Raw genomic sequence first — 14,367 nt, forward strand, 5'->3', positions numbered from 1 at the left:
ACAAGAGAGAACTCTTGCTCTGTGCTCCCTTAGAATGTTGGATGAGTAGTGCATTGTTGCCTCAATCTTATTAGGCCAGATATCTTTTTTTTTTTTTTTTTTTTTTTAGTTGTGAATTTGTTCTGAGGCCAGCAGGTTGTTTGCCTCATTTCACAGGCTTTCATTGTACAGTGTGAACTCAGGTCATGTTTATCTACTTGATTTGCCAATTTGCCTCTGAGCATGAGTGGTCACATGACTTTATGACAGCAGTAGTGTCAACTGACAAGACTGTACTGCTTTCAACTCCCATTCACTTTCCCTTCCACTTTTTCCAGCCTGAAATGAATCTGTTTGAAAACCGTTGTTAAGACATCCCAGGGAATACGCCTCAATCTCCTGCATGCAGTCAAAAATAGCTAGTTGATGACAGAACCTGCTGCAAAAATGAAGTTAAACTCGTGCCCCAGAAGTGTTTGACTAATCAGGTGGAAAGAGAAATTCTAGGGCTGTTGTGGTGAGAATTTAATTTGGTCAAATGTACACCCTAAAGCCAGAGGGTTAAGAGGATGAGAGGAGATTCAGTCTATCTTCTGTTCCCCTTTCCCTACGCAAGGACATGGAGATCAGGTTCCTCCCCTTGAAAGAGCCGACTGGCCGCGTCTGTAAGAGAAGCCATGAACCTGATCTGATGATTAACTAGCCTCATCACTATGGCTGTGGGCCACATCCAGACACACACACATAGAAGAGGGTTTTTTGTGTCCAAGTCACAAGGTCTGCGCAAACCCCCACTGCCCTTATTCGTGAGATTTGCAGAGTCAAGCATCACTATTACTGCTACTCCTAGTCAGTGTTAGTGATTTCAACAAACACTAAACATCGCATATCCATTTGTGCTACAGTTACACTACATCTAAAGACACACATTTGTTTGTGTGTTTCTCAAGCATCATAACCGAGGGAGCACATGTCAGTTTCTTGAGCAGTTCAACAGCCGTTAAAGAGCAAAACTTTTCTCTAATTGTTTGTATCACTCACTGTGTGTTTTGCTCCGTGAGTATGTGTGTACTGGGCTGTGTCTGTATCTCTCACTGCAGTGGGTGTGTGTTTGTTCCCCTGTGCGGTTCTCTCTGACGGCCTTGAGAATGGGAGTGATTGATTTTTAGCGCTAATGCTTGTTTACCCTCAGCAACTGCGTTCCAGGCCAACCTCACGGGGGTGCCCACCTCCTCCTCACACCCCTCCCAGCATCCCCCTCCGCCTGGCCTTGCCAATCCATGTTTTCGCGGGGCAACAGTTTGCTTGGCAGGCAAATTGATAGCAAGAGTCGCTCTAGAACCTTGCACCATCTTCAGTGAACATAAATTATTGGTGTAGAGCAAACGGGGGGGCTGGCGGTAGTCCAGCGGCTCCAAGCCCAGCCCTGTCAGCAATTGTTGTGGGGGCACAGAGAGAGAAAGAATGAGTGAGAAAGAGACATATGAAGAGAGGGAGTCGAGCTGCTCTCCTCAATAGCTTTTCATGGCGCGCTGGGCTCCAGGTGCCCCTTTGAAGCCATATAAATTGAAACTGTTTTACCTCTGAAAAAACCCAGCATGGCAGTCATGACTGAGTCTGATCCCAGACCTGCACGAATACTGGTTTGCTCATACGTGTGCATGCCGACGAACACAATGACTGCCGGTATGCACACATCGTTTGAGCATCGGGGGGTGTATTTGAGATGGTGCATTTCATAAAACTGAGGACGTGTTCCCTTTTGTGTGTGCATGTGAGTCGAGTTGCATTCTTGCCGGCTTCCTCCTTGTTGTCTGGATGCAGCGTAGAGCTGAAGAAAATCAAACGCACACAAAACACTACCTAAGCACACACATTTAACCTTAGACACACACAAACTACTAGAATACACAGAAGCAAGCTCCTTTTGTCCATCTTTTAAACAAAACACTCTTTTAGCTTCTGTTCTGTTGAGCAGACATCAATCACAGCGCCGCTGACACACAGCATGAGTCATGTTATAATCAAAGTTCACTTTCTAAACAAATCTGCCTTTCTCACAGTAAATGCAGTGTTCCTTCTTATGACAAATACTTACAACAAACACACCACATTGCAATTATTCATGAATTTGCGTTGTAAAATGGGATATATATATTATATTCAAATCAGTCTTATCAAAATAAACCTGCAGCCTTCATTTGGCTGGAATATCATGCTTGCAGAAACACACATATGTAAATGCATTATTAACAGCCTCTCTAAATTTAAAATGTGCCAATCTTTCTGCAGATTTCTGTGTAGCAGATATTAAAATGTCATTCTGGGCTTTGATTGATTTTATTGGGAGTCTGTGTTATCTTGCTTCGCTCAGTTTGATTAAACACACAGAAACGATCACAGTCAATTTGAGCTGTGCGTCACGGGGAAACTCAAATCCTTCAGCGATGATGGAGTAGTTTGAGAATAATTGAAATTGTTGGTAAGAGACAATGGAGTTTTGAGAACGTGCCCTTCATTTCCGTTCCACAAACCTCTAAAAACAGACAAATAAAGCACGTCGTTTTGAGCGTGTGATATGATAGTATTCCTGCGAGCAGTAGCCATCATTCTCCGTCTCGGTTAATTATAGACCTGATATAGTCCGGCTATGAGTAACACACTTCTAGACAAAATAACCTTGAATTTGTTTTTTGCCAGAATAACTTGCGAGATATATGAAATTACATCATGTAAGCAAAGTCAACAGTGATTACAAGGTGTTTGGTTTCTTTTCTTTGACATGTTTTAGATGATTAGTCTATTCTTGGGCTCTGGTTTAGACGTCTATTAAATTTTCACTGACAGCCCAAATGTTGCCTTGTTTTAGGCCAGACGTCAGGGCTGTGTTTGGACGGCTATTATACATCTTTTAAATGCAAAATTGCTTGCTTGGATCATACTATCACCTTTGTTTGTGTTAGCATGTTAGCATCTAGCTAAATGCATTATCTTAAAGCTTAACATTTCGGTTTGTGCAATTAAAACCTGCTGTGATTCTTGCGTGCAAACTCAAAGTCAAAAGTGAACCCATTGATTGCACAATGGATCGTGGGTTAAAGTAGCCTAAAAAAGCATGCAATCAAAAACACACTGCATCATTCGGCTGACTGTTTGTCTGATTCTTATCTGGCGTACTATCTAGAATGTATAGTATGTGGATTGTGCTGCAGTGATTCAGTAGCTCAGTCGGGGGATGTGCTGGTTTTCATTAGGCTGCAGGACTCTTTAATTCATTGCAGTCTGGCCTCGTACTGATGAAGTCATTCATCAAGCTCACGGTCAGCCGCTCCGTTGGGGAGTGTGTGTGTGTGTGTGTGTGTGTGAAGGGGGGTTGATGTGTGTTTGGGGGCACTGGGGGTTCAGGCTCGACGTTACATGGAGTTGCGGTGAAGAGCACATCACACCCTGTAATTTAGCCAATAGAGTGCAAACACACATGCACACACATGCACTCTGGGAAATAAAATCGGCCCACATGCACTTGCCGCGGACTGTATGATGCACTGACACATCCCCGAGGACTCCTTCCCGAACCGCGTGTGTGTGTGTGTGTGTGTGTGTGTTCAGAATGGCACAAGCAGCAAAAAGCCCGTGCCATTAACAGGCTGCAGCGTAATTAACAGTTGATTCGATCGCCGGCTAGCGCTGGCATCTGCAATAAAATAAGCTGCTCATTTTTCTGTCTAATAATTTATAGACTGCACCTCTTCACATTCTGTGGTCAGTCCGTTTCTCAGGATATTGCTCCGGCTCTTAGTAATTCACTCTATTGATTGAGTTTAAAGTGACAGGAACACTTTCAATCTTTCTCTGATCTCTCATGCTAAGTTTACTCTTCATCATGCTGTTAGCGTGTCATGCACACCGCTGGACGAAATTAATAATTCATATAAAGGTAGTGCTCTGTTCGGGTTTCACTTGTTTTGTAATTTGATGCTTTATTTTACAGTGCTAGACTCGACCTGCGATGTCACTCGGATGTGCGTTACTCTGCTGTATTTACTAGTGCTGGGCAATGATTAACCGTGATTAATCGCATTCAAAAAAGTTTGTGTTCACATGATATATGTGTGTGTACTGTGTATAATTATTTTGCACACACATGCATGTACATATTTTAGAAATATTTGCATGTATATACATAATATAAAGATAAATATTTGATATATAAATAACACATTTTTCTTAAATATATACATGCATGTGCATGTATTTATGTAAACAAAATAATTATACACAGTACACACGCATATATTATGTAAACACAAACTTTTATTTTGGGATGTGATTAATCATTGCCCAGCGCTAGTATTTAAAGAACGCAAAATTTGAGTTCTTGTAAAAAAATATATATTGATGTACAATACTTTTCTCTGTGCATATTCCCATCCATGTTATAATACCAGTGCATGATAATAGAGATTGTGGGATTTATAAATCCCAACATTTCCATGGCGTTTGTAACGTCTATCAAGCCCAGGCTCTGTATTTACAGTGATTTGTGGAACAGAGCTCGATGAAACTGGATCTGTTGTACATTGTGTGTCTGCGGTCAGGATATCTTAAGCTGGCTTTGAAGGGTTTTAAGTGTTTTCTGTTTTTATCCTGTCAGGGAAGAGCAGATATAATGTCTTCTCAGTTTGTGTGAATCATTGAGTGCTGCAGTATTTATATGGGTTTGCTGTAATGAGCGGCACATGCCTGAGAAACACTGAGACAGAGAGGACAGTTTAATGACGGCACATGAGATTCATTAATGCCTACTTTCAGAATTAAACAAAAATGTAAACAAATAGTTCATCATTGATTAAAGGCTTCAGCTAGATTTTTATGTTCAATCTATGTGGATTATCAGCCGATTGCAATAATAATATAATAAATATATATATTAAAAAATATATATTATATAATAATATAGAAAACCAGTCACAAAATCTGCTACTGTCTGTGAGAGAATCACACACACTCACACACACACACACACACGCACACACACACACACACACACACACACACGCGTATGTGTGTGCGCTTCAGTCTTGCCAAGCATATGTCAGCACTTAGCAATCAAAAAAATTATTTCTATGTGCCCATTATCATATTTCTTTGTTAATGATTTTAGCATATTAAAAGCTCCAGTGTGCACAAGTAGAAATCTGATTCATGCGTCTCTTTTTCCTTCATTATTTTTTCAATCTTACAATTGTTTTGTAATTAATTGGACACATTCCTGAAACGTTCCCTCCTCGCGCTCTTTAATTAAACTGGCTGTTGGTTTCTCAATGTGAGGCTCAGGGTCAAGATCCAGTCCAGTGTAATGGCTTTATTCCTGTGACTTTTAGAACATGTGTGAGTGTGTGTGGGCGCACGTGTGGCGGTGTCTGAATAAAGCGGAGTGTGTGGTGTGTTTGGTTGTTAATCTGCCTCTTAAACACATCTGTCAGTGCGGATCACTATTGTTCGTCATGCTTCAGACACACACGGCACAAATTCAATCCTGCCATTTCTATCATGTCACATTTGGCAGATCAACAGTGACACAAATTATATCATTGCATCCCGCGCGGGGATTGTGTTTGCAGTGTGACTTCTGGCTACTCCAGACCTTTGCAGGAACGTCTTGCTTTAGCGCTTGGCCTGCGTTCAGGAGCAACTCAAGCTGAAGTCATTCCTCTAACCGTCGAGGAGAGGAGGATGTGTTCAGGGTTTAATCCGACCGGAGGATTCACCGCGGTGCCGAGCGGATCTGTGCTATACGTCCATTAATCGGTCCAGCAGATTCAGTTGTTCTGTTTGTGTGTTTATACAAGCCGAGAATCCAGCTTCAGTGCTTCTCTCATTCAGTTGAGCTATTAAACGTAACACTTGCAAATAATATACGTATAGCGGCATGCCATGACCTCGTCCTCAACACTTGAGCGGATTTCTTTATTTCTGGCCCTTTTCATTTAAAGGAATTAAATAAAGTATTTATAGTGAACATTATGTAAATACAGTAGGCCTATAGAAATTTTATATGCAAGTCAAATACATAAATCTTAAATTTAGGCCTTTTTTGAGTGAATATATATTTGAAGTAATCATTTTCAGCTATTTGCAAATAATGTTTTTAATTTAACATATGCACACATTCACTCCTAATCATATTCCAATTAGTGCTGTGCAAAATCCCAAATATCCTAAATAAAAGTTTCTTTACATAATATATGTGTGTGTGTTGTGTATAATTATATTCTATATATAAATACACACACATGCATGTTGTATATATGTAAGAAAAAAAATGTCATTTATATATAAAATATTTATATTTAAATACTCATCTGAAGCGTGCGCACGTCTTATTGATTTCTCTTTCTAGTCTTGTGCTTAAATGGACAAATTCACACAAAGATTGTCAGCATGTCCGTCTCGATGAGTCTCCTGGCAGACTCAGCCGTTAGTGAACTTACACAGTGTAATGTGTACAGAAGCAAAAATGCAAACCTCACTGAACTTCTGGAAACAAACTTTGTTGCATTATTTATCACTGTAAAGCTGCTTTGAAAAAATCTGTATTGTAAAAAGCGCTGTATCAATAAATGTGTCTTGACGATCAGTGTACTGTATTCATGCGTTGTGTCTTAAAGTGACGGCAGCCTCTAATACGCCTTCTGTGCTTTTAATGTTAATCAAACAACAAAACACAAGGACATCACTCACAGCTCTGGACTGAATATCTTTGGTGAATTTCATAAGGATTGATCTTTAATTTATACAGTCAAATATGCAATGTTATTTGACATTTTCAGTTTCTGTAGCTGAAAACTAATGTTAGCCCTACCTGATAAACCTGAAAAGCACTGTTTCTATTATTAAAATCTTTGCTCTCTTGTATTTATTTGTGCTGTTGCTTGTAGTTGTTCTTTATTTTTATTCGACAGTAGTGCTTTTTTCCACGAACACGGCACATACCGAACCGAACCGAAGCATGACCCTAAAACCCAAGCGTTCCACCTCTGCTACAAACCGAGCATAATGAAGTTTGGAGTGCTTCAGGGAGTAATGCAGCATGTCCACATGAGGCACAGATTGTGTGTAAAAGCGGTCGACTGTGGTTGTGGTTTGCGTGATGTTCTCCTGGTGCAGATGAGAGTGTTGTCTCTGTGATGTTCCTCATGATCCTGACCGGAGCGGGTCTCTCTTGTGTTCTCTTCCAGCACCCGTATCCTTCAGAAGAACAGAAGAAGCAGCTGGCTCAGGACACAGGCCTCACCATCTTACAAGTAAACAACTGGTGAGTCCAGGCACTTTTCCTCTCTTTGACCATCGGGAAGCTTTCGCGCGCGGACCTTATCGCCGCGTTTTCCTCGCCTTTGATGCATGAATGAATCCGTGGCGGATTACAGATGTGTTGCTCCGGCCGGCAGCGTCTCTGTAGAGCTTAGCTCATAACTGGAGGTGGTGGATTAAATAAAATGATCACAGAGCCAAAGAAATGATACAGGAATTATTTATCAAAATACACGCCCGGGCTCTTTTTTTATCGCTGGCTTAATTTCGTTCGCTACATTCTCCGGCCGATGTTCAGATTAATTGAGCTGACAGCTTCTTTTCAAAACACCGGGAAGGTATTTGCACGGATTTTCTGGCCTTACACAAACTTAATTATACGGAGCGCTCCTTTATCAGTCTAATTCCGTGTAGTGGAGCTGCTATTTACAAATGAGAAGTCCCTGGCTTTTATTCACAGCTTGCTTTAATGTATTTATCGGAGCGGACTCATTTACGCAGCTCTATCTGTCGGGGACAGGCGGCGGCCGAGGGCTTTATCACGCGTCTCCTCGGGGTCAATTGATTTCTGTGCTTTTGTGATTCATTTCCCCTACACCTCATTCTGCTGCGGCTCACGTGAGAACACGCCTGGAGAATGAGAGAATGAGAGAATGAGAGAATGAGCTTGATTCGTCGGCCGGATCTGACCAGGTGCTTACATTGACCACAGGAAGAGCCGTTATCTGCCTTTCACTCGCCTGGCGTTTCAATTACAGCGTTCCTGCCCTCACACCCCAACACACACACACACACACACACACACACACACACACGCTTTGCCTGTTTCATGCTGATTAATGCTGAAATAACCTGCAAACCCCACAAGAACAGCACAGAGAGAGAACAAGTGAAGCTAGAGGAACACTTTCAGTGTTAGACCTCAGATACTGAAAGACCTGAGTGTTGTCTATCTATCTATCTATCTATCTATCTATCTATCTATCTATCTATCTATCTATCTATCTATCTATCTATCTGGATGATGACATCACTGTTTTCTCCAGAGTGGCTATATATATATATAAATAAACTAAATTCATATTTTTTACTACAAAAATCAAACATCACTGAACTTACTTAAGCTGGACTGTGAAACTATTGTCTTCTGGAAACAAACTCTGTTGCATTATTTTCCTGTTCTCTGTGTAAAGCTGCTTTGAAAGGAGTGTTTGTGGGAGTAATTGTGGGAGTGTTTGTGGGAGTGTTTGTGGGAGTAATTGTGGGAGTGTTTGTGGGAGTGTTTGTGGGAGTGTTTGTGGGAGTGTTGTGGGAGTGTTTGTGGGTGTGTTTGTGGGAGTGTTTGTGGGAGTGTTTGTGGGAGTAATTGTGGGAGTGTTGTGGGAGTGTTTGTGGGAGTGTTTGTGGGAGTGTTTGTGGGAGTAATTGTGGGAGTGTTTGTGGGAGTAATTGTGGGAGTGTTTGTGGGAGTAATTGTGGGAGTGTTTGTGGGAGTGTTTGTGGGAGTGTTTGTGGGAGTGTTTGTGGGAGTAATTGTGGGAGTGTTGTGGGAGTGTTTGTGGGAGTGTTTGTGGGAGTGTTGTGGGAGTGTTTGTGGGAGTGTTTGTGGGAGTAATTGTGGGAGTGTTTGTGGGAGTAATTGTGGGAGTGTTGTGGGAGTGTTTGTGGGAGTGTTGTGGGAGTGTTTGTGGGAGTGTTTGTGGGAGTGTTTGCGGGAGTGTTTGCGGGAGTGTTTGTGAGAGTGTGGGAGTGTTTGCGGGAGTGTTTGTGGGAGTGTTTGTGGGAGTGTTTGCGGGAGTGTTTGCGGGAGTGTTTGCGGGAGTGTTTGTGGGAGTGTTTGTGGGAGTGTTTGCGGGAGTGTTTGTGAGAGTGTGGGAGTGTTTGCGGGAGTGTTTGTGGGAGTGTTTGCGGGAGTGTTTGCGGGAGTGTTTGTGGGAGTGTTTGCGGGAGTGTTTGCGGGAGTGTTTGTGAGAGTGTGGGAGTGTTTGTGGGAGTAATTGTGGGAGTGTTTGCAGGAGTGTTTGTGAGAGTGTGGGAGTGTTTGTGGGAGTAATTGTGGGAGTGTTGTGGGAGTGTTGTGGGAGTGTTGTGGGAGTGTTTGTAGGAGTGTTAGTGGGAGTGTTGTGGGAGTGTTTGTGGGAGTGTTTGTGGGAGTGTTTGTAGGAGTGTTTGTGAGAGTGTGGGAGTGTTTGTGGGAGTGTTGTGGGAGTGTTTATGGGAGTAATTGTGGGAGTGTTGTGGGAGTGTTTGTGGGAGTGTTTGTGGGAGTGTTTGCGGGAGTGTTTGTGGAAGTGTTTATGGGAGTAATTGTGGGAGTGTTTGCGGGAGTGTTTGTGGGAGTGTTTATGGGAGTAATTGTGGGAGTGTTTGCGGGAGTGTTTGTGGGAGTGTTTATGGGAGTAATTGTGGGAGTGTTTGCGGGAGTGTTTGTGAGAGTGTGGGAGTGTTTGTGGGAGTAATTGTGGGAGTGTTGTGGGAGTGTTTGTGGGAGTGTTTGTGGGAGTGTTTGTGGGAGTGTTTGCGGGAGTGTTTGCGGGAGTGTTTGTGGGAGTGTTTGCGGGAGTGTTTGCGGGAGTGTTTGTGGGAGTGTTTATGGGAGTAATTGTGGGAGTGTTTGTGGGAGTGTTTGTGAGAGTGTGGGAGTGTTTGTGGGAGTAATTGTGGGAGTGTTTGCGGGAGTGTTTGTGGGAGTGTTGTGGGAGTGTTTGTAGGAGTGTTTGTGGGAGTGTTGTGGGAGTGTTTGTGGGAGTGTTTGTGGGAGTGTTTGTAAGAGTGTTTGTGAGAGTGTTTGCGGGAGTGTTTGTGGGAGTGTTTGCGGGAGTGTTTGCGGGAGTGTTTGTGGGAGTGTTTGCGGGAGTGTTTGCGGGAGTGTTTGTGGGAGTGTTTATGGGAGTAATTGTGGGAGTGTTTGTGGGAGTGTTTGTGAGAGTGTGGGAGTGTTTGTGGGAGTAATTGTGGGAGTGTTTGCGGGAGTGTTTGTGGGAGTGTTGTGGGAGTGTTTGTAGGAGTGTTTGTGGGAGTGTTGTGGGAGTGTTTGTGGGAGTGTTTGTGGGAGTGTTTGTGGGAGTGTTTGTAAGAGTGTTTGTGAGAGTGTTTGCGGGAGTGTTTGTGGGAGTGTTTGCGGGAGTGTTGTGGGAGTGTTTATGGGAGTGTTTATGGGAGTGTTTGTGGGAGTGTTTATGGGAGTGTTTGTGAGAGTGTTTGTGGGAGTGTTTATGAGTGTTTGTGGGAGTGTTTGTGAGAGTGTGGGAGTGTTTGTGGGAGTGTTTGTGGGAGTGTTTATGGGAGTGTTTGTTGGAGTGTTTATGAGTGTTTGTGGGAGTGTTTGTGGGAGTGTTTGTGAGAGTGTGGGAGTGTTTATGGGAGTGTTTGTGAGAGTGTTTGTAGGAGTGTTTGTGGGAGTGTTTGTGGGAGTGTTTGTGGGAGTGTTTGTGGGAGTGTGGGAGTGTTTGTGGGAGTGTGGGAGTGTTTGTGGGAGTGTTTGTGAGAGTGTTTGTGGGAGTGTTTGTGGGAGTGTGGGAGTGTTTGTGGGAGTGTTTGTGGGAGTGTTTGTGGGAGTGTTTATGGGAGTGTTTGTGAGAGTGTTTGTGGGAGTGTTTGTGAGAGTGTTTGTGGGAGTGTTTGTGGGAGTGTTTATGGGAGTGTTTGTGAGAGTGTTTGTGGGAGTGTTTGTGGGAGTGTTTGTGGGAGTAATTGTAGGAGTGTTGTGGGAGTGTTGTGGGAGTGTTTGTGGGAGTGTTTGTGGGAGTGTGTGTGAGAGTGTGGGAGTGTTTGTGGGAGTGTTTTGGGATTGTTTGTGGGAGTGTTTTGGGAGTGTTTGCGGTAGAGTTTGTGGGAGTGTTTGTGGGAGTATTTGCTCGCTCAGGCCTCAGTTAGATCTGTTCGGTCCACCTGACATTCCTGCTGATGTGCCAAAAGCGCCTGGATTCCTCCTGTGATGGTCATTGTGTGGATCCTGCTTTGATATGGAGCACAGGAGAGAGAGAGACAGGTTTGCGCTCTGGATGTCCTGAATCACGTCTTTGTTCGGAGGCACAATCAGACCTGGAGGCACAAGGGCTCTGTGTGTAACGTGTCAATAGACAGCGCGTCTCCTGCTCTGACAAGACCGTCTACCTCTCTCTCTCTCTCTTTCTCTCTCTCTCTCTGTGCCCGTGGATCTGATCTTCTGCTCTTCTGCTCTTCGTGTGTGTGTGTGTGACGCTCACTGGTGTTGGTGGTTCGTTGTGTAGCTGATGGGTAATTAAATCTGAGACTGCACAGCAATCCTGTCTGACCTCAGAGAGAGAGAGAGAGACGCTTCACACACCACACGACAGGAAAGTGCAGTCGCATCTGTGCGTTATTCTATCTGTCTAATCACATGCTGACAGCAACACACACACACACATTATGAGAGAGAGAGATGGGTTTGTCTCTCGTTATTGCTCACTCTTGCAGTCGATTCTGGGAGTTTCTTCAACTTCAGGAACTTTTATGTCCCATGTGGTGCAGATGTTCTGCCATGACTTCATCATTAACTCCAAGAGTTTTAATCTTAAACTATAATTAAGAAAAAGTGAAATATTATTTAATTGTTTTGATATGTTAAAGTGCTAGATATGACATAAGACAAAGGAGTCTGTTTCATATGTCATTTCCACCACACAATAAATGATGATTTGAAATGTGACGTAGATGAGATTTGTTGGGAAAAAGAAGAATGCTTATTGTCTTAAAGTTCACAGGGCTGAAAGTGCTTGAGCTTTGGTTGGTTTTCTTCCGTCTCTCTCTCTCATGGAAACTCGTTTGGCTAATGAGCTGACAAATGGAGTGGAATATGTGACTTATGAATGACCTTTGACACCTGCTTGATTTCATGGACGTCTAACACTGCCATCTTACCTGAAGCCCACAGACACACACTCTTTCCTGCGGGTGGGTTGTTGATTGATCAGTGGTTTCTGGTGTCAGAATAAACCACGTCTGCTGGTCTTCGATCTGTCAGGCCTGAAACGGCTTTATTTGAGGCTGTTTTAGACCAGGAGAAACAGTTTCATAACCCTCTCTCTCTCTCCCTCCCCGAACTCAAAGAGGGCACGAACAAACAGATCAGCTTTATGTTTTTTATGACCGTTTCAGTTGGCGCGGCCAGCTGTTATGAAATTCAAAATAATGGCTTAATATTTTCCAAATGTAATGTAAAAAGTATAAACAGGCCTGTGAAGTTGTTTTATTTTCCTCCTCGGATCATGGGAAAGTCATTGAGTTTAAACACATGCCAGTGTTATTACAGTATCATTGAGATACTATTGTTGCTTATATTAATATTTTGAATCATGAATTTTTTATATACAATGCCGTTAAAAAGTTTGGGATCGTTAAGATTTTTAATGTTTTAAAAGAAGTCTCTTCTATAAAAAACAGTACTATTGTTAAATATTATTCCAATGTAAAAGAATCCTAAAAAAAAAATGTCCACAACTGTTTTCAACATTGATAATAATCATAAATGTTTCTTGATCATCAAATCCTCATATTAGAGTGATTTGTGAAGGATCATGTGACACTGAAGACTGGAGTAATGATGCTGAAAATTCAGCTTTGATCACAGGAATAAATACACTTTACTATATATTCACATAGAAAACAGCTGATTTACATTGGAATAATATTTCACAATATTACTGAGTTTGTTGTTGTTGTATTTTTAATCAAATAAATGCAGCCTTGGTGAGCAGAAGAGACTTCTTTTAAAAACATTAAATCTCACCGATCCCAAAACCTTTGAACGGCAGTGAATATTTTTGTCATTTTTAATTTTTTTTTTTTTTTATATATATGTCTTTATGAATTTTTATTTAATTTCAGTTGAAGTTGATTTAATCAGAAGTGATTTTATGTCGGTCTGTTGCACACGGGCAGAATGATGACTGAAGCTGCTGGTTACCCATCTAACTCTGGCCTAGATGGGGCGGTCGAGTCTCTCTCTTCGTGTCCAGCGCGAGACGAGCCGCTGCCAGAGAACATCATCACATCGCCTGCATTTAGGGGCCGCTAATTGGCAGTTAATTAGCAGAATTGTCTCAGTTGTTGGTTCCAGAGTGCCGCCCTCCTCCCGCTCTTCATTTGATCCCATATCTTTAATATCTCAATCATCTTCGTCCTCAGTGTTTCTGTCTCGTTTTCCAGCACAAATACCTCAACATTCCTAAATCAAGATACATGTTCTTATGACATAACATAAGAAGTCTTGTTTTCTGAAAAATTTATCAGAGTGTAAAGTTCATGCTTAAGGTCCATTAATAAATGCATTAGTTAACATTAACTTTTACATTTTTACAGCAGTTATTAAGTTTTGTTAATGTCAGTTAATAAAATCTCAGTCATTTTTGGTTCTTCTCCAGTAAATGTATTTTGATTTGATGAAAAAAAAAAAAAATATATAGCCAGAAATAATCTTGTAAAAGAGTGTGAGACGGTGGTTTGTGTTCTGGGATGGTGTGTTTTGTTTCGAGGGAGAAACAAATGGAGAAAGATTGAAGAAAGAAGAGAAGGAGAATAAGTGGGTTAATTTATATGGTTTGACGCATCGCTGTAGGATCGAGCTGCGCCTCAGGCCATCTGTGAGCCGAATAGCAATTTTATTACATTGTCATTAAAGCAATTTCACAGCAGTATTGTTTGTTAATGAGAGTCTCGAACGAGGAGAGATGTTACGGACAGGAGTAGCACTGAGCTTCTCGATCTGCTCTTTTATATATCGCTGGGAAATAAATGCACACTCACCCTTCCCGTCTGTCTCTGTGCTCGGGCTTGTAAATGGGAAACCCACTTAAAGCTGAAATATAAAGTCTATACTGCCAAGGTTGTGTTTATGAGCTGCCGTTGGACTTTAGTGTTCACTGCTCTGCTAGTTGGACTTCATATATACGGAGCACTAAAGTGAAGCAGGATCCTGAGCGTCTCTGGTCTCAGATCAGATTGTTTGGGCTCCGTTCGGGAATGACAAGGATGTGTGTGTGTCTGAGAGCTTCCTGTGTTTCACTCTCAGACGGATCGGTTGGCTTTTTCCAGTTATTTATAGACAGGCAG

General features: G+C 42.3%; 1 protein-coding gene across 3 annotated transcripts in view; it reads left to right on the forward strand.

Moving 5' to 3' along the window:
• Positions 1–14,367, forward strand: part of meis2a (Meis homeobox 2a) — a 78,510-nt gene that overhangs the window by 38,448 nt on the left and 25,695 nt on the right. For all 3 annotated transcript variants that reach the window (XM_079853083.1, XM_079853085.1, XM_079853084.1), the window contains exon 9: positions 7,221–7,297. In XM_079853083.1, the coding sequence (XP_079709209.1) occupies positions 7,221–7,297 (77 nt within the window). The remainder of the gene's footprint in view (positions 1–7,220; positions 7,298–14,367) is intronic.

This window comes from Squalius cephalus (assembly GCF_949319135.1).
Source record: "Squalius cephalus genome assembly, chromosome: 20".
Lineage (NCBI taxonomy): Eukaryota > Metazoa > Chordata > Actinopteri > Cypriniformes > Leuciscidae > Squalius > Squalius cephalus.